The 20,357-nt window shown below is 38.6% G+C and overlaps 3 protein-coding genes across 3 annotated transcripts; 1 reads left to right on the plus strand and 2 right to left on the minus strand.

Annotated features, from left to right (window-relative positions):
• The first annotated feature begins 4,759 nt into the window (after positions 1-4,759).
• LOC140016864 (REF/SRPP-like protein At1g67360) lies at positions 4,760-6,933 on the plus strand. Its single transcript, XM_072070933.1, has 3 exons — positions 4,760-4,917; positions 5,025-5,255; positions 6,305-6,933. The coding sequence occupies exons 2-3, from the start codon at positions 5,031-5,033 to the stop codon at positions 6,746-6,748; spliced, it is 669 nt and encodes a 222-aa protein (XP_071927034.1). The 5' UTR covers positions 4,760-4,917; positions 5,025-5,030; the 3' UTR covers positions 6,749-6,933.
• Positions 6,934-7,323: 390 nt separating this feature from the next.
• On the minus strand, positions 7,324-9,826 carry LOC113719205 (uncharacterized). Its single transcript, XM_027244329.2, has 3 exons — positions 9,673-9,826; positions 9,022-9,354; positions 7,324-7,748 (listed from the first exon to the last, which is right to left on the minus strand). Coding segments are annotated over exons 2-3 (291 nt in total). The 5' UTR covers positions 9,312-9,354; positions 9,673-9,826; the 3' UTR covers positions 7,324-7,747.
• Positions 9,827-16,932: 7,106 nt separating this feature from the next.
• LOC113719481 (F-box protein At1g67340-like) lies at positions 16,933-19,317 on the minus strand. The gene is made up of 3 exons (XM_027244679.2): positions 18,551-19,317; positions 18,314-18,476; positions 16,933-18,123 (listed from the first exon to the last, which is right to left on the minus strand). Exons 1-3 carry the CDS (start codon positions 18,940-18,942, stop codon positions 17,320-17,322), a joined length of 1,359 nt encoding a protein of 452 aa, XP_027100480.1. The 5' UTR covers positions 18,943-19,317; the 3' UTR covers positions 16,933-17,319.
• Positions 19,318-20,357: the final 1,040 nt, after the last annotated feature.

A 20,357-nucleotide genomic window follows, 5' to 3' on the forward strand; every position in this document is an offset into this window, starting at 1 on the left:
AACTCAAGCAATGCATATGAAACAATAAATTTCAACTCAAGATGCAATTGTGGAAGAGCAGCACTTCTACATACTTCATGTACCATTCACAATTCAGGAAGAGAATTCTTAGGATGCTCTAATTATTTGATAAGTCCAAATCTCATACAATTTCAATGAACCAATGGTAATAACACTTATTTGAATTGTTTTTGAAAACATAATGTTAAGGCATGCGTGTATTTTAAATAGGTAGAACCTGAAACATGTTAAAAAGGAATGAAAATTGAAGAATATTTGTATGATCAAATGGAAGAAATGTAGGCAAGAATGAATCATTTGCAACAATAAAGTGAACAGTTGCAAAGAGCATATGAAAGAGTGAATGCTGCAAGAGTTACTACTATACTTCAAAATGACTAATTGGTGACCAAATATGAAGAATTCAAAACTATAATCCAGTTATTGTAGGAAACAATGGCCAAGTGTAAAGGAGTTCTTAAAGAAAGAAAAAGAACAAATTGCAAAATGGTGGAAGATGATATCTCTAATTGTAGTGGCGTTTGTTGTAGTTGTAATTGCAGAATTTAAAAAAAGAAAAAGAAAAAGGAACAAGTTTATTTCCTGCTATAAACACCATGTAATATGAATATTTTAAAATAGTATAACATTAAGGTTAATTGTAAAGAGCATCACAGTGTTGGTTTCATGTTAGAGAAAAAAAGAAATCAATATAAAAAAATAAATAACGTAACAATAAAAAAGAGCAAAAGCAGTAACTTCATAATTTAGTTCGTAATTCCTTGATGAAATATGATAAAACATGTTGCATAAACTATCAGGAAGATCATCTTCCACCTTACTAATACAAAGTACTAAAATATCATATTTTAATATTTAACCAAACAAAAAAGATTATAACTATTGTCTAAATCCTTCAAAAGTATGTATTCAATACAAAAAATGAATATATCCTTTACGGGTTATGTTATCATCCTAATAGTTAAATGAACCTTCATTAGGTGGTACTCAAGAGTCTTGATGCACACATGTCCTAGTGCTAGAAAATTGATCGAAGAATAAAATATCACCTAATTTTGTTGAATGCCTTTGGATCTTGTACAAATAAAAGTAAGATATTGGTCATGTATATACACTTTACTTTACCTGTAAAATGTATATGAATTGCAGTAACAATATATACTTGAGTAGTCGTTAGACTATCCTCATTAGTTTGTGCATTAGTGCTAAATTGTGAGCCTCCAGTCAGGGGATCATTTGTCCACTAGTTACATATGACATTAGTTTGCTAAAATGCAGTTGAGATTAAGTAGATGCGTACAAAAATACAGCTGAAATACTTACCATTTGAATTGTCCGAGTTTCAAAATTGTTTTAAGACTACATGGCCATATTTGCCACCTACCATTAATGAGAAAGAATTAGTACAAGTTAAAAATGACAAAGTCTAGAAATATACATAATGTCTAAGATAATATTAGATCATTATATCAGTTGGGATGAAATTTCTGCCATCAGACATGCCAATACCATTTCAAATTTCAAATCCAGAAAGTCATGGAGAACATCCTAAAAATGTACCTCTCATTCTTTTCCCTTATCCCCCGCCTCTAACTGATGATTTCACTCTCCTACCATTACCTCTTCCCTTACCATAAGTTCTCCCTTTTCCATTATCTCTTCCATTACCACTAGTTACACTGACATTAACATTCTGTGTGTCTACATTAACTTTTCTTGGTCTTTCACCAATATTTTTTGATAAAGCTATACCTCCTCCTCTTCTTATTTGAGTGGTACCTTCATCCTACAAAAGTAACCAAATAAATAAATAAGTTAAGTAAAGAAATTATTAAACACAATTTAAGGCATTATACACAACTTGTGTTGGTTCCTTGCATATCTTCTTATTATGACCAGGCAGGCATATTACAATTGCTATAGTGAGCTATAATATCCTTTCAAGATATCATATTACCATTCACTAACTCATCTGCACTTTTTCTTGGTAGTTTTCTTGGTCTACCAAGTCTTATTTTAGTTTTGGTGGTTGAATCGGCAATCCATCTGTTTGAGCCCATAGACTATTTTTTGGAATAGGAACCACCATATCCTTATATATAAGTTCTACTATAGTACTCTACACTATAGTATGGATCGATAAGATCTATTAGTTCTTGATCAGAATTTATAATTATTGCACATGCATGTACATAAGGAACATCAATTATATCCTATTCTCTACAAGTACAAGTTCTTGCATTCAATTTAACAATTTTATGCTATGCATAACCTGTGATCTCCCATATACCTTGACTCGCTTGAATAGCTGCATATTCTCTTGCTCATACTGTAATTTCCTTCACCTTATTATGGATTCTTAGACAAATTTTTCCCTTGACCTTAGATATGAATTCTCTATTTTCTTGGTATTTATACATGATAAGCCTTCTAATCGTTTTAAACATATATAACATTGACTCCATTCTTGCCCCCTTCATATACTGGTTGAAGGATTTACTAATGTTGTTGCTCAAAATATCGCACTTTGATCTTGGATTAAACATGCACATTGATCAAAGATGAGCTAGAATAGCACTCAACCAGTCATAAAGCTTCCCTTTTAGCAATTTGGAGTTCTCTCATCTTTTGTGTCCAACTATCTAACTCATATGCTCTGGCAGCAGCCTGCATGATATTTCTAAGTGCCTTGTCCTTACATTTAAGTTCAAAATTGACATATTTATACCTAACACAAAACCCATGTTCCACCTCAGGAAACAACACACCAAATTTCTCTACTAAATTCTACAAAACAGTAGCACCATCAATCCGATTGGATTTAATTGTATAGCAGTAATAAACTAATATATGAATATTGGAAAAAATAAATGGCAAGTTTACCATTTGTTTATAAAAAAATGAACACCTAATTCATGTTAGTTGGTAATCCAATGTGAGTAGCCAGAATTTCTAGAAACCAATGCCAACTTTTCTTACATTCAGATTCCATACATGCTATTGCTATAGGATATATTTGTTTATTCTCATTCCTCTCAACAGCATGTATTAAATGTCTCTCAAAACATCCTTTAAGATAACAAATATCTAAACCCATAATCGGTCTGTAGCCATTGATAAATTCATTTTTTATGCCCCAAACATAACAAACATTCTCTGAAATATGAGACTGGCAGAGGCTGGAACAACTTCTATCATTACATAGGCTACAGAATCAGAATTTTCAGCATAATGGTTGCGCAATAATCTCTAAGTCTGAAATTTTTTTTCTCATGATCCCCGACATTTTAGAAAGTGCAAGTTTCTTGGCCCTGTACACCTTTCATCTAGAAACTCTTGATTTGAACTTTCTTTTAATTGTCTTTTGAAATTTCTTAAGTCTCCAATCAGAATCATCAGCCATTTTCTTTTTGAAGTGTTCAACTAACCATTTGGAATTTGCACTTACATTTTTAAAAGACCAAGGACACCTATAAAAGGTGCCCTTTATGCTCTTGCTCTGCAATGCTTCAGTTTTCCCATAATAACTTATATATATATCCTACAATCATAGTCTTTTTTATATATTGCAATGATTTTATTTCTATCATTTTTTTGGAGTTTCAACTCAAACCTTTAAGGATGGAATACATCTGAATTGCCTTCCTAAACACATGTGTGGTTGTGAAAATGAGGCATATCATAATTTTATGATTAGTTATGTCTCTTTCCTCATTAAACTCATGAAATTGTTCTCTATTTTCATTATCAGATGACTTAATGACAGTTTCTAGTACTTTAGCATCAACAATATTTTCATGCTCAACAAACTTACCCTTTTTCCTAACCTCAACAAAGGTTCTATACTTATCACTAATTAAATTAGTATATTGTTGATACTGTTCTAAGTTAATATTGTTATTCAACCTACTAGTTACCTCAGTAGTATCATCACCAATATCACAACGATAACTTAATGTGTTACCATCTAAGAAATAACCAAAATATGAGTCAAATTCAAAAGATTTCTCACTTTTAAGTATATATGATTCATCAGATTATATTTTTAATTTATTTACATCATGGTCAACCTCTGGTTCAAAACTATCATTCACTTCACCTGCCCCTAAACTATCATTACTATTCCCAACTCCCTGATTAGCACTTATATTGCCATTAACTACAGTTTTATTACCATCTTACTCACCCTTATTATTATTTTCTGTATCCCCATTATCATTTACCTCTCCAACATAGATATAATAAACGTATAGTTTATCCCTAAACATTCCAATCATTTTTATGACTGCTGTTTCACTATTTAGTGAAAACGAGTTTTCCATGCAACGGGTTGAAGAATCTAAAATAGCAAACTCAAGAAGAAAAAAACAAAATTGGTTGGCAAATTCAAGAATGGAGATAGTGAAAACGAGTTCAGTCAAATTCTTTTGCCCTACATTTGAACAGCTCTCCATGTAACATAATGGCCAACCGGACACGAAGGGTGCTTTTGTCCATTCAATTATTATTTGAAGATACAGCTATCATTTAAGTGGTAAAGTAAATGTTGTATAAAAATTGGTTACTTTTTAGTAGAGTTTGGATACAAAATGCTTTATAAAATATTTTGGGGTGTATTGTGCAACAACTATGAAAGTTCATGGGGCTTTTCTGCATTTTAAAAAGGACAAAAGATTCTCCACGTGGATCTTTGCTTGCCGTCGGATCATACAGATTATCTCCAAAATCGCACCCAAACCTCTATTGTGTGGATATATCCGCCCCTGGGCTTAGCAGCTTTAGCTTAGCTCAGTCTACTAAACTTAAAAGTGAGTAAAACCCTCCCACCAATTACTCAGTGCAGTATTTAGTACGGCGCGACCCAAAAAAAAAAAAAAAAAAATTGTTTCGAATAAGGTACGACTCTTTGCATATACTCGTGTTTTTTTTTTCTTGTAAATGAAAATTAAATTGTTAACTTTTGATTGATTTTCTGTGTGGAAATCTTTTTGTGGGTTCTGTAGGTTGAGATGGAGACGAGCGATCTAGAACTGAAGCATTTAGGGTTTGTTAGAGCGATGGCGAGCATCGCCGTGGTGTGGCTTTCTTGCTTGTACGACTACGCCAAGCAAAATTCTGGACCCCTGAAATCAACCGTAGGAACTGTGGAGAACGCCGTTACTACCGTCGTAGGCCCTGTTTACGAAAGATTCAAGGGCCTTCCTGACGATCTCCTTGCTCGTCTAGATACAAAGGTGCTATTAGTTGGATCGATTATGTGTTGTATATTGTGTTCTCTTATTGATCATTTTGATGTTTTCCATTTCTTGCTAGTTGCGTGTGTGTAGTTGGAAGGTGGAGTTTCAATTAATTTGATAGACTGACTGGTTGATTTGAAAAGAGTCTGATAAGAAACTGTTATGATTTTGGGATTTTGATTTTCAGTTGATTTGTGTTCATATATTCAAAGATGATAATTGGTTAATCAGGAGTTGGGCAAAATGAGTGGGATTTGGACGGTCTGAATATATATATATATATATATGATTTTACATAATTTTTCCAATCTGAATTGGGTTATAGAGTATCCTCATTAAAGGGTTAAGATGTGAAATGTTCTGATAAAATTGTTAATTAGAGCCTGAAGCCTTGGTGATGTATTGGTGCAGGAATTGACTGATGCAAATATAATGTTTATATTTGGTGTAATGTCCTGATGCATTTTTTGTGCTCTTTATGTTACTTCCAGTTTCAAGCCTTATATGATCACTACCTAGCTCACGGTTCAAGCGTCTCTTGTGTGGACAATTTCTCGGGACTTTCTGTGCACTTCTTTCAGTTTTTTGTGTTCCATGTTGCTTTAACTATTGTTTCTGATTTGATTTGTGCACTTCTTTCAGTTTTTTGTGTTCCATATTGCTTTAACTATTGTTTCTGATTTGATGTTTTCATTTGTTGCCGTTCGCCCGCTATTGCTAAATTTTGTTCATCACAGTATCATGTGATGGTGGATATTTATTTTTTTTCCAATTAGATGTGTGGTGTGCTTCATTTCTCATATTCTTTATAACAGGATGTGGATTTATTCATTACAATTGTCATTTTGATGACAAGCACAGGATTATCTTCTGTTAACCGTTATGTGGCTATTTGCTTTGTAATTTTTCCTTAATTAAAAGTACTTAGATTTGCAGATACCTATCCATTTACAGATGCTTTTTTTTTTGGGGTGGTGTTTTATTTTTTGGGGGGGGGGGGGTGGTGGGCAGTAGTCTCACTGCATAATGTTGCTTTGTGGTATCAGGTTGATAATGTGTCAAAGAAATTTGATGAGCATGCTCCACCGGTGGCCAAGAAGATTGTTAATAGGGCAAAGAATGTAGTCCAGAAGGGTTCACAGGTTGCCCAAGATTTGGTCCAGCAAGCTCAAGTTGGTGGTCCTCGTGCAGCCCTTCGTCATGCTGCTTCACTGTCCAAGAACATTGCTGTGAGGCTATTAGCAGTGTTATGGCATAGACTCATCAATCGCTATCCGCCCCTGCACGGTGTCGGAGGGATAGCTATCCCAACTGTTGCTGATGTGTCCAATAAATATAACAAATTTATAGCAAAGCTGGATGGTAGGGGTTATCATATCTTCAGCTATTTCCCGTCAGTTCCTGTTGAGGATGTGGCGGAGGCATATAAACAAGTTGAGGCAGCTGCAGCAAAGAAGGATGTTGGGGTTACTTCAAGTGAAACAGACTAGAATGATGATTTTGTGCTCTCTGAAGAGGCAGTTATAGGTGTGTTGTGGAGAATTTGGTTGTAGTAATTTCTGCTGGAGCGGGTAGACAGTCTTTGTAAAGTCGCTCATAATATTCCTGTCAAATATGGTATGAAGTTCTTTTTTGTGTTCCTATTCGGTTATAAAAAACCCAACTCGTGTGGTCATCTGGCTTTGTGCAAATTGTCCAAGATTAATGATTGCCTATCTAGTCATTGGTCTTTGAATTTTGTTGACTTAGTTCTGTGCTGTTGACATTGTCCGAGGCGTGATTGTGAATGATGCTGGTTTTGGTTTCTGAAGGGGTGAGCAACGCGTCGAATTGTATCTTCGGGCCTCTAAGCGTGATGTGCTCCTTTGGGATCAATGGCTCGATCCGCTGGGCTTGGCTCTCATGCGTATCACCCAGGCTCGATTTTTATTTTAATCCATATCATATAAAGAATCCCGGAAAAAGTTGCTTCCGCGTACAAGACATCAAAATGCCCATACCCCGGACGTCATTTGCATACATTTTGGATCAACATTCCACACCCTCAAATATTCTGATAGAAGTATTTGGATGCCAATAGACTGGATTATTGCTTTTCTCTAGAACTAAAATGCTAACAGAGATTAGAATTGGTGCGTGACCATCTGAATCTCTGGAGGCAGACCGTAATGCCCGAAAGTGTGCCTTTGCAATTTACCATCTGCAGAATTCAGGCAAGTGTTCGACCAAATAATTAGTAGCAACACGGCAGCACATCGGGGCATGGTTGCCTTGACAAGTCCAACTTGACAGTCATCAGCAAACTTAAAAGGAAACACAGCAAGCTTGTGAAGTAACAACATTACAATTTGAACATCCTTAATTGGAGTTAAAGCAGTTGGGAAAGTATTGACAAGTCTGAATATGGTTGACGCTACAGAAGCATCAAGAATCAACAAAGCTCTTGATCAATTTGTCTCTTTCGTACTTCCCATGATGTTTACCCTCACCCTGCAAATAGAAAAACATCAATAAATATTAGTCCTCAATCACAGAGATTCATGTCTTGCTTAAAAATTAGAAACGAAAGTTGAAACTCAATCCTGAAGCCAAAACATAACTGTCCAAACACGAATTTTTTGTGGACATTCCAAATATGCGGATCGTTTGGATGTCTGGTTTGCTCCAGCCACGTATCTTTTCTTTTTTCAACTAAAAAACTTTGTGTGTGTTTGGATAGCCAAATAATGGCTAGAAATTATTTGTTTACATCACAAATATAATTTCCAACACACCCTTTTATCTTCTCAATTACCTTTTTATCTCACATATATCACATCACAAAAAGTGTTACAGTAATTATTTAAAATAATATTTCAAATAAGCTATTTAGTGTTAACGAGAATTAGCATAAAATCACTCCTAGCAAACCAAAATCCAAAACTGGCCATTCTCCAGCCTTGCACTCCAACATTCCCTGACACTTCTTTCTATTTCTCTCTTCTTTCTTGTTCCGTTACTTGTTTAAGACTACTTTGGCTGTAAAGCAAGTGGAATGTGGTACGCAAAATAAAAGGTAATATACACCAAAACAGAAATCAGTCGCAAGTTACAGGGCTAAACAAAAACATGACAAAAAACCTGTGACTTAGTGAACGGCCTCGCTTATAAACATTTGACAACCTTCTAGAGGAAGCATCTTTATGCATGCAGAGCAAGGGGATAAAAGGCGAATAGGATTCCAGACAGCACAAGATTACGGCGGAAAGAGTACAAGATGCATATCCCTGTAAAGAGAAAGGCCAGCAGGCAGCATAGAACTATGTTTTCTAGAAGAAGAGAGTAAAGTGTTTAGAGCTAGCACTTATAACACACTTCCAAATGAAGTACAAAAAAAAATAAAATTGCAGATCTAAGGTAAGATAGTTTGTTAATGATCTAAGAGGCTCAACTAATTCTCAGCTGGTTCGTCAGAAATCATTGAGACAAATTCGAGAGCAAAGCACGAAGTAATTCACAAACAATTGTTTAATGTGCAACACACCATGCATAGCAAATGTTTACCTCTATCAACACAGCATTACATGATATAAAGTGAAACTTAAAAGAAATTGAACGGATCAAAAAGCTATATACTGACAGATAAAAATTCAAGCAAGCCCCCCAAAGAGGGGAAAGATGCCCCCACCCTGGCGAATGCAGACAAACAACAAGAGATTACTAGCATTGACATGGCAAACTATACACACGCATTGAATTGCACAAGTGGAAACTCTGAACATACTATTTCTGGGTGGAGGTAGGATCCGCATTGTAGGCACCCTGGAGGAGGTCATCATAAGGATCACGGCGGCCAGGAACTTGGCTGATCTGAGCATCCCAGAAAATCTGGGAATTGTGGCGTTCGAAGGTCCAAAACCCATAAGGACGAAGAGGGAGGCTCCACATTTCCTTGGTCTTGCTACACCTGTCTTTCAAATGGTACAAGTGCTCCCTGAACTTCCTATCCCTTTCCTTTGGATCCTCCATCATCCTCAGCACCAAGTTCTCAGCAAATTCCATTATAAACTTCATCTTTTCCCCCTTTTTCTCCTGTCCTTTTCTGCTAAATTTCACCCTAACACACACACACACACAAAACGAGAGTGGAAATTAAACTCAAAAAAAAATAATAATAATTATGTTCATATTTGTTGATTCAAATCATAACGCTAACTGAGCCTTGTAGGCTCAAACCAGGAGCAGGATTCAATTCGATTAGCATGGAATCAAATTTGATATTCATAATCAGAATCGAATCGAAGCCCTCGGCGTCACAATGGAGCTTCGGTATTCGAGAAATGATTAAACTGTGATGCGAATGTTAAATGAAGGAAATGGATAAAAGTGAAAAAAAAAAAAAAAAAAAAAAAAAGAAAGGGGAGATTAGATTTACCTGAAGGTCGAGAGCTGATGCGGAGCGACCGACCGACTGCGTTATCAACGACGAAGCTCTGAGCTGATCATCGGCTTAGCTAATAATGTTCAGAGTTACTGGGCCTCTGCTGGGCTTTGTTAATTTTAAATTCAGGCCATACTCCCGCCCAAGTGTTTCAAACAAAGTTCAGATTCGTAGATTGGGCCTAAGAACCAGTGAATTGGGTCAAGACTTGGGCCTGTTGATAAAAAGTTGGGCTTCCGCCACGCTCCAGTGAGGAGGGGTGGTTCGGGTGAGGTTGTCATAAATCATAATGTAATGGCGGCCGGTCTTTCTGCTTCCATTTTTGATGTCATTATATTGTCTTTGGCAGGACTAAATAATTTAGAAATGTAGTATAAACCGGCCAGATTGTTTGAGAGTGTGGTCGTCCTCCATGTGAGTCTCACATGTGAATTAGTTGTTATTGCTATTTTGGAACTAAGGTAGTAATAATAATAATAAAGCCGGATTCCTCTTCTGCTTTGGAATTGAGCAAGCATCATTCCTTTCATTTATATGTGTAAACGGCAGGTAAATGGCGAAGTTAATGAGCAGCATATCTCCCTCTGCTTTGGAATTGAGCAAGCATCCTTGCGCTTTTATTTATATCTGTGTAAACGGCGGACTGCTTATCTCGTGAACATCATATATTGTTTCGGTGGCAGCTGCATTGTTATTTTTACTATTGGTTGTTAGAATTAAATCCTACTATAAGCTCTCCATTAGTAGCGGAGGTTTGCTCTGCCTGCAACCTAATCATTTCTTTGGTTTCCAAAACTTCTCTTGCCAGCTTCTCGTGCATCCTCTTCTCTGCTTTTCATAACTTCCCTTCCCACCTTTCTGTGAACGACGATGAAGAACTGCATTTTCGTCTCTACTGGCATGCTCTGTATTGGTTGCCAAAGTTTGCTCTGCCTGCAACCTAATAATTTCTTTGATTTCCAAGACTTGTCTTGCCAGCTTCTCGTGCTCCTCTTCTCTGCTTTTCATAAATTCTCTATCCTGCATTCTCGTCCTTATTATTAGGCCTTTGGCCTTCTTTTTTTGGCATCTCTGCGGCATCTTTTTAGTCTTCTCTTTGCCATTGTATGTGACCTTCCTGCACTTTCTATTGCTCCTGCGTTGGTCTACCCCGTACTGATGTCCGTCCTTTGCTCGTGTTGGCGTCACCGTCGTAGCTGTTCTTTCAGTTTTCACTCTAAAAAAAACAAAAAAGGTACCTGTTGTGTTCTTTTTCCGCTTCTCTTTTAGTTCTTTTTTTACCTTTTTTTCCGCCGCTTGTATCTTGCATGCATTTTTTTATGTGTATCCGGTGCTTTTGAAATTGCTTTCCCCTCGTTTCTTTGCTATCTCTTTTTTGTTAGCTTCTCGTTTTCATTCCATACATATGCTTCTGGGTTGTGCCGGTGCCTTTTTTAAACTTAGCTTTTTCGCCACCTTCTGTTCCACCTAAAAAACTTTCTATAGCCGTTGTTGCTTAGCCCTTGTAAAGCTATTCACATTGTGCTAATGCCTTATTGGTGGATTCATATTCTGCCTTGTTGGGAAGCTCGTTGTATCTCTTGCAAGGCGATTGTGTTTTAAAGTGGTTGCCATTGTTTGCTTAGCGGTTTTGGGTTCCATGGATAGAAAATCAATCTGTCGCAAGCGCTACCAAGAAATGCCTCAACGATAGGGTTGCAAAAGGATGCTGGTTCTTATTTAGATGTACTGAGCCTGACCAGGTATTAAGATGTTTTAGCACTCTGCTGCTACTAGCATAGCTTGCCATCTGATATTGCTTCTCATGCGGCTTATATTTACATTTGAACTGCAGACTTTGGCTATTCAATTTCAAGCCCTTCTAATCAAACACCGATGTAGCCAGCTAACCATCAGAGAAGGATATAGAACATGGATTATCAAGCTTCATCGACAGTCATTTGCTGAAGGATGGCAAGAGTTTTGCCGCAGCAACATCATCAAGGAAAAATACTTTTTCTTGCTCCGACATGCTGGTCACCTAATCGTCGATGTCATCCATTTTTGCGAAGACAAAAAACAAGTATACATGCCATGGACAAATCCTCTGCCTAATATGCTACATTCACAGCTATCCCTTGAGTTAGAAAGTTAAGTGCTAACCATTTTTTTTTATCGGGCCATTTATACTTTTAAATTTGTTTCCCTCATGCAAGTGTCCTTTTAATTCCAGGTGATAAGGAGCTGAACATGATACGGCAGTGAGTGTCATCATCAATGAGGCATGATTTCGTACAAACCTTAACTGCAGGTGTGTGCTTCTATCAATTCACTGACAAACAGAATCGGCATAACTTTGTAAGTTTTATATATAGATTTATTCAATTTTTTACATCTATATATCATAGCACTCTTAGCTTTTGGTCCATGCAATGCTAGAAAGTCCCAAGGTTTGTTGCTCAGTTCGTCCATAGTAGAAAGACTCCTTCACTTACTCTGAGGACTGGAAACAAAACAATAACTGTTTCAATGCGTGAAAGGCAGTTTATGGCCAACTGGAACATCTTTGTGGCACAGCACCGATTACAGTTTCGAGAAATTTTGGTCTTTGTTCCTGAATCCATTACTACCTACACTGTTCTAATCTTTGATAGAAACGGTGCAGAAAAGCATTTCCCATGGTATGACAGCTTTCATGTGTGTTCTACCACGGGAGATGCGACAACTTAGTTTTATCCTAATGACTTTTCTAATGAACGTGTAGTTTGAAAACTCCAGCTATTACTTTGTTATCCATTTCTCCATGTACGTTGGTGGTGCACAGCATGCATTTCCCTTTAAATAAAAGTTACATATTTTACATTTATCCTTACAAATGTATTCCTTATTCATGAATGCACTTTATATAGCACCCTTTACGCTCTTTCCTATGCTGTGAATCATTAACATAATCTCTTAATTTAATCCGGCTAGAATATTCATTGCTCAATTTTAAACGCTGATTGCATAACAACAAATGTTATCTAGCATTTGATCCTGGGCATATATACAATTTACCACCGTGCGCAAGCACGGTGATCATCTCCTAGTAATAATAATGTTGAGAAGCAGAGGAGGTAAGTTGGGAAATTATGCATACTCGTTAATCTACATGTTGAGACAAAAAGGGGTAAAGGTAAGTTGAGAAATTATGTACAGCGGTTAATCTAATCTAATCTAATGCAAAAATACAAAGGGTGAGGAAACAACAACGTACTTTTTACAGGAGTGCATTTACTACTTGCAGACCTGCAGGTAGAATTATTATTGGACTCTAATGCCAAGAATAAAAAATGCTTCACAAATTCAAAACTCAAAGGTTGAAGCTTCAGAGGAGAGTGCATTGCTTGGCTGCTTGCTTGCTTACTAATAGAGAGAAGGTGTTTGATTTGATATATATATATATATATTCCACACACTTCCTTTTTCCATTACATAATTACATTCACATTCACACACACACACACAGAGGGACGGAGGTGTGTGCGTGTGTGTGCGCGGGAATGAGAATATATATGTGTTTTATTTCCTCAATTTTATCTGCTTACATCATCATTACAATTTTCAATACACCTTTTTATCTTCCCAATTATCTTTTTATCTCACACATATCACATCACAAAAAGTGCTACAGTAAAAATATTCCAAATAAAACACAATCCAAACAAACCTAGAGAGAGATGGTAGTCAGTATCATTTTTCGTTGTGGGGTGGGAACATATTTTGTACGTATAGTTTTGTATGTATGTTGAGGAGGGGGGCTTCAATCCTTATCCTGGGCCCGGTTAGGCTTTTTAGCTGAGAGAAAATTGGCTCCCATTGCTTAATGCTTAGGGGGCTTAGGGTGGTGGACAAGAGGAATCAATTCAAAACTGTTTTTTTCTTCTTCTTTGGCAGGAAAAGTGAAAAAGGCTTTTTGTTGTTGTAGTCTTTTTATTTTATGCATTCATTCTGTTGCAGTGCATGTGCATGACATAATCATGGCATAATGTAGCAGCAGTTCATATGATTTCCGGAAACCCCCATTTATTTACCCTTAACAAAGAAATTGTGCATCATTCATATTCATACTACTCAGTAAAACCCCTAATGATGCGTACTACATGCAAATTACGCAAGTTTTAACTAATAATTAATCAGGTTTAGAAAGCAAATTACGAAATCAGAGTGGAATATTTGTCCGACGATCGATGATCATACAGCATGCGAAAGAACGAGCTAATGATAGCCCACCTAAACCTAATCTTTCTTCATCTTTTTTTTTTTTCCTTTCTTTAAACAAAAAAAAAAAAATTCTTTTTGGTGACTATTAAATAGTACGTGGTAGCATACAAGAAGCACTCCCCAGATAAGAGAAGCGCTTTCATTTTGGGAATGAATGGGAGACACTCTTGTACTTTCACTTGCTGCTGCTGCTCTCTAGTACTAGTACCACATATCTTATCTTTCGTACCCAAATAAATATTCGATGATCTTCTGGTTCCCACCCACCACAATAAATAATAATAAATAATAAAAAAGAAGAACAGGGCTGATTTAATTAATTAACTCATAAGTATCGCCAGTAAAAAAAAAAAAAAGGAAAAAGAAAAAAAGGTGAATGGGTGTGGAGCTGTTAAGAAGAATATGTATGCTGCTGCCCTTGCCCAATAGATGGAAGAGGCCAATATATTTACAGGAAGCTCGGATGCTTGTGTGTGGGGGGGGGGGGGGGGGGGGGGGGGGGGGGGGGATTCTCAGTCTTTGCTTATCGATTTTCGGAACCAAACAAAGTGATACGGTCCCTTTTCAGTTACAGAAAAAGCAGGTAATATATTCACGCCCCCACCCCAGTTACCCCGGTATGAAGGATAGGGATTCTGATGGCGAAATCTCATGGGTTCTGTTCTTGTATTTGAGACGAGCGTTGGCTGGCATTTAAGCAGCCTCTGTCAGATGGCTTCGCTTAGAGAAGAAGTTAGATTGGTGATCCTCCCAAAAATTGCCCAGTTTTACAGCTCAAACGCAGGATATCACAAAAACCCACCCACTATTCCATTCTATTCTATTCTATTGAAAAACAAAAACACACACACACACAGACATATTTCAGCCTTCTTCAATTACGGCGGCCATCATTAATTTTCATCTCTCTGCTTGCCGCTAGTAGATGATGATGATGATGGTGATGATGATCAGCAGCAGTAAGATAATTACATTAAAGTTGGTGTCAAATTGGTAGGCTCTTAATCATAGTTCGAAGACTCGACCGAGACCGAGGCGACTCGGTCGAGTTCGAGACGAGATCGCAACGAAACGTTTCAGAAATACCTGACTCGTCGAGATGTCACAGTGAAGAGTTGAAACGGCCGAATTACACCGAATCATTTTGAGTCAATTTGAATTTTTATTATTTTTACTAATTTTTTTAATTATCATATTTTTTATAATTTTTAAAATATTAAATATTTCAAAAATTCGCGTCTTGCCGAGACCGCGATCGATATACCGAGACTGATGTGAAACGATTCAGGTCGCAACCGCAACCGCGACCGTGACTTTGAACCATGGTCTTAATGGCCTCCGCATCAACTTCAGCCCTCTATCACACTACTCAATTTATGTTTATGCACTTCCACTTAAATAAAGCACTCACTCCCCCCTTTTCGGTTTTGACGAGTCATACATACTAGTATGAGAATAACGTCTGGATGGACATCTTTTTCGGTTTAATTGTTCGACTAATAAAAGTTGCTCCCTCACGTAACGCAAGTCCTATATAGATATACAAATATAAATCTTGAAGGTGATTTTAAAAAAGTTTTCGAAAATTGATCCAATTCATGGATTCAATTGCTTGCTTCCGCACCTGGGGCATGCCACATCCCATTAATTCAAGAATCGAAACATTTCTTCCATTTCGCATTATTATCGTCTGTCTCAGTCTCCCCCATGTTTAAGTTTTAGTGCTGATCCTAACGACATTAGTTGCATCTCCAACCAACCAACCAACAAGTACGGCTTTAAATGGCCAAGCCTGCGAACCACTTCTTACTGTGCCCCTCTGCTTTCTTTGCCGATTTGGGATACCGAATAGTATTAATCATAGTGATGATAATTTAAAGAAGAATGAGTAGTGCATTGCTGGCACCCATCAGTAATCAGGTTTCTCTTTTTTATAATAGGACGGGACGAGGAGGAGACGAGGAGCAGCGGGGCTGGCTTGCTTGCATTTTCAATGCATTGCTTTTGCTGATGGGTTACTTATGGAGCGAGCAGGAAGCTCCCCAGACGCCCAAAACCACATTCTTCTGCAGATATCCCACACAATTCCTTTTACCTTTTCTTTTTAATCTATTACACAATTCCTCTTTTTTTTTTTTGGCTTTAGTCCTCAGTCCTTCTTGGTCAATCTCTCCCAGTCCCAGCTTCGGTCTTGACCAAAATTATTGGTCCAAAAAAGAACTGACCACCATATACCGGCAAAATAGAGTAGTGATTCTTGCTTTTCTTGGTCGGAGTACACGCACACAGTAGTGGTTTCAATGACGCACAAATACAACTGACCACCTAGGATTCCCCTTTTTCCCACTCTTCTGTAGTGTAATCTGGAGCCTGCAATAACATTCATTATTATTATTAACATATTCATTTGCCGATCGATCTTTGTTTTTGTTTGTGTTGCGGGGGGAAGGGGGGGGGTGTGATCTATATTCTACACCGGCTAACTTGTGCCGTTGCCTCAAAACTGACAATCAGTCAATTGTAAAAGTGAAGTTACTGATTACGAGCTGTCAAAGTCGAGAACTTTCAACTTCACTTTCTCTCGCGTTCAAGTTTTGGGCGGAACTTTTTCTTTCTCCAGACTTGGACTAGTAGCAGTAGCAGTAGTAGTAGTCTTTAGGTCTTTACCCTGCCTAAAGTTAAGTCATGGAAGATTACAACTGTTAACGTTAAGTGCTGTTACATTCTCTATTTGGTTATTCATCCGACTATCATCACCTAATTGATACTCTCTCTCTCTCTCTCTCTCTCTATATATATATATATATTTTCCTTCACTTTTAGAGGAAAAAATACAATTCATTCCAACAAGTTATTGTGCTAAAGATCTATGACCCACATTTCATGTGACACTACTGTCGAAGATTGGAGAAAGCGATAAAAGCCCAGCAAAACGAACAAACGCGAGATCATTTGGTCAGGAAAAGTTGGGGACATCAAGATTCAACCTTAGAACCACAAAAGCATCAATCATGTTACAAGCAATTTAACGGGTTGCAATTTAACGGGATTAATTATGGTTGAAATCTTTAAACTAAACTGAAGACATCCATTCATCCACTGTACTTACCACCACCCCCTCCCCCACCAAAAAAAAAAAAAAAAAAAAAAAAAAAAACAGAGAGAGAAAGAGAGAGCCGTCCATTTGAAACCAGACTCCGAACTTCGTTTACTCTATACACCCCAAAAAAAAACAAAAAAACATATTGCTGCGGAGTTCACCCAAAAAAATTGCCTATCTGTCCTCAATTTTCTTGCTCTGTAAAACATTTCCGTCAACCCCACCCTCATTTTTTCAGACTCACGTGCCGTTACCGTCACCTTCACAGTCGTCCTCCACTCACACCGTCGACTCATCTCCTAACTCTCCGCCATCACCACATCATCATCATTATCATAAACCTGGTTGCCACCTCCGTTGACCACCCCGTCGCCGTTATCATTTCCGTTTCCATTGCCGTTCCCTTCATTTTCTCCGTCCTCATCCAGCCACCTCTCGACCGGTGCACACTCCGCCTTGTGCCGCATCTTCCAATCAAGCGCTTGACAAGCGCGCGAGCAATAGTTGACAGCTCCGCAAACAGAGCACCTCCGGAACTCATGCCTTCGAGTCTCGGGTCGTCCGCAACCCGAATGCGAGCACAGTCTTAGACCCGGACCCGGACTCCCGCCCCGAGCTGCAAACCACTCCGTCAAGAACCGGCTGGCCGGATGAGCCTCCGGAGCCGGAACATTACATCCGAAATCGCTCAAGAGCGGACACCCTCCTGAGCCGGGGGAGTGGCGGTGGTGCGACAGGGGATTCCAGGTGAGCCAATTGCTGGAGGTTAATGCGGAGGCGGAGGGGGAGGTGGAGAGGACGGCGGCGAGCTCACGCGCGTTGGCTTGGACAAGAAACCGGCGGCCCTCGGAAACGTTTTGCTTGACGCCGTAGCCGTCCTGGAGGCAGTGACCGAGCTCCCGGAGGGCATCAATGTGGCCGAGGAAGGCAGCGCGGGCGCAGAGAGCAACGCCGGCTCGGAGATCCTTATCGGTCTTGGAGCCGCCGCTGCCGTTGAACTGAATGACGGAGAGGGAGTAAAGAGCGGGCGCGTGGGAGCTAATGGCAGCCTTGGCCATCAGCGAGGCTCCGCTCCCGCGGTTTTGCAAGCAATAGAACCGAATCTGTATCATCAAAAATATATGAGACTCCATTTGTTATTATTCATAAAATATCTGTTTTTTTTTTTTTTTTGGTTTTTTTTGGGGAGGAGTGGGAGGACGGTGGACATTAAGGTGTATAATTTGGTATGGGCGGTGTTGATTAATTCAGTAATTGGTCTGGTGGATAAGGAGGGAGGGACAGGGGACTGACCATGCCGAGAGTATAGCAAGCTTCGACGTTTCCGGAATCGGCACAGAGTTTGAGGAAGCGGTGGGCGGAGTCGGACCAGTTATTTGCTTTGACCGCTAACATTTTCTGGGAGGCCTTGGATAATACCATTGAATGAAGCCCTAATCCATTCAGTCTCTTGCATCTGTTTTTGTATTATATGGCTATTAGAAATTAGGAAACATGAGGAATTAGAAGGAAAGGGAAGGGGACACGTACGTGATCAAAGCGTTGATAAAATCAGAAGGGCAGGTAGCGGTGGAGCTGAGTTTGCAGAGAATAGAAACAAGTAGATCATCCGGTAAAGCGTCAAAAAAGTCGCAATCTCCTCCACCATTCAACACCGCTACCCTTCCTCCTCCTCGTTCTTGTTGTCGTCCGGTAGAGCACCACGACAACGAGGAGGAGGAGGAGGACGACGAAGACAACTTGATCTTCTTTCGACCATTGGTGGTTCCTTCTCCACCGTCTCTTCTCCTCTTGACCGCCGCTTTGGCCATGCTGCTGCTGCTGCTGCTGCCAGTATTAGTATTTGTATTAGTATTATTATTAGTATGGTGATTCACAACAACAACAACTCTGGGATAACAAAGCCCCCTTCTCGTTCTCATCCCTTTGGCTAAAAGCTCGGATTGGTATTAGTATGCGAGGGTGTGTGAGAGAGAGAGAGAGAGACTGACTCTGTCTGTCTCTGTATTTCTTCCCCAACGGAGAGTCTTTATTATCTATCTATCTAAAGAGATAAAAGAGAGGTTAGGCCTTCATATATAGATATAGACATAGATATAGATATAGATAGGCAACCCCAAATTCCCAAATGAAGATGACCAGAGATTATTATTTATTTATATGAAACAAAGAAAAGATAAAAGAAAAGCTGAGAGGAAAGGAAATGTGGCAAAGAAGCCAAGGGCCGCGCTGCAGCTACTAAGACCCGCACAGCCCAACTTTAAATAAGTAATATAAATAACTACTCGCTCAGCTATCACAATAATACGCAACCTCTTACCTCTACCCCTACATAAATCAATGAAATACTACTACGCCTACTAGTATGTATGTGTGTGTGTGTGTATATATATATATATATATACTACTATTCGCTTCTCTGTTTTTTTTTTCTTCTTCTTTTTCTATTTCTATTTACTTATTGACCAAAACGTCCTTTACCTCCTCCGTCCTTCCTCTTCCTCCCTGCAGACCATTTTTTTTTATACTGGAAAACATATTGGAGTATTATAGTATTTGCTTTGGTTGAAGAACACAGCTTGGTCAAACAGCGCTGACCAGATCCGCACGCTCGTCGTCCTCCACCCCGACCGACCCTTCCTTTGCTTTTTCTTCCATCTCCATCCGCCTTTGCCTTTTTCCCCCCATTCTGCTACTCTGCTCTGATCTACGTCCAACGTAGTAATAATGTTTTACCTTTACACACACTCCAATAGAATTAGCGAATTACTCTGCCAATTACTACTGTTAGGGAGGCCATGATTAATGGCTGATAATGGAAAGAAAATCAAGAAAGAATTGCAGCACTAGTTTTGTACCATCGAAAGAGGTTCCGATTAATAAATAATCTTCTTGTCATACAAATTGGCAAGAAAGCAGTTCCGCCGGAAATTTTAATCCCTAGAAATTGCAGGTGGAGAAGAGAGCGGGTCTGGTTGTGGCATTTGTACCTTAGCTGGTTCAGGTTGCTGCAGTTTCGTTTCTGTTTTTCAGCTATTGATTCTTCTTCTTCTTCTTATCTGTCCGTCTAAAAAATGCACTCTGCCGGGTTTGTTTTGAAAAGCAGTTACTAATTATTATTATTTTTTTTAAAAAAATAATAATAATAATTTCAAGCAACAAATATTTATTGTTGTGAGTTGCGGACTGCCAAGCAACAACTTTCAGTTAAGTTTTAGAGGATGAGTTTCGGTACAATCGTCAAAGCGTCATATCAAACGCTAAAATTTCGACAAATGATGAGATGCTTTGACTGCTACAAAAGATTTTGCCAATTTGGCAGAACGACACTACTCCA

This window comes from Coffea arabica, chromosome 11c (assembly GCF_036785885.1).
Source record: "Coffea arabica cultivar ET-39 chromosome 11c, Coffea Arabica ET-39 HiFi, whole genome shotgun sequence".
NCBI lineage: Eukaryota > Viridiplantae > Streptophyta > Magnoliopsida > Gentianales > Rubiaceae > Coffea > Coffea arabica.

Excerpts from the sequence above, each read along its gene's own strand:
- LOC113719481 (XM_027244679.2), bottom strand. The coding sequence starts at position 18,942 with ATGAGAACGAGAAGGGGGCTTTGTTATCCCAGAGTTGTTGTTGTTGTG. Across the intron at positions 18,477-18,550 it reads TTTATCAACGCTTTGATCAC|ATGCAAGAGACTGAATGGAT; the intron begins GTACGTGTCCCC and ends ATACAAAAACAG. Across the intron at positions 18,124-18,313 it reads CTTGCTATACTCTCGGCATG|ATTCGGTTCTATTGCTTGCA; the intron begins GTCAGTCCCCTG and ends TTGATGATACAG.
- LOC113719205 (XM_027244329.2), bottom strand. The coding sequence starts at position 9,311 with ATGAAGTTTATAATGGAATTTGCTGAGAACTTGGTGCTGAGGATGATG.
- LOC140016864 (XM_072070933.1), top strand. The coding sequence starts at position 5,031 with ATGGAGACGAGCGATCTAGAACTGAAGCATTTAGGGTTTGTTAGAGCG. Across the intron at positions 5,256-6,304 it reads TTGCTCGTCTAGATACAAAG|GTTGATAATGTGTCAAAGAA; the intron begins GTGCTATTAGTT and ends TTGTGGTATCAG.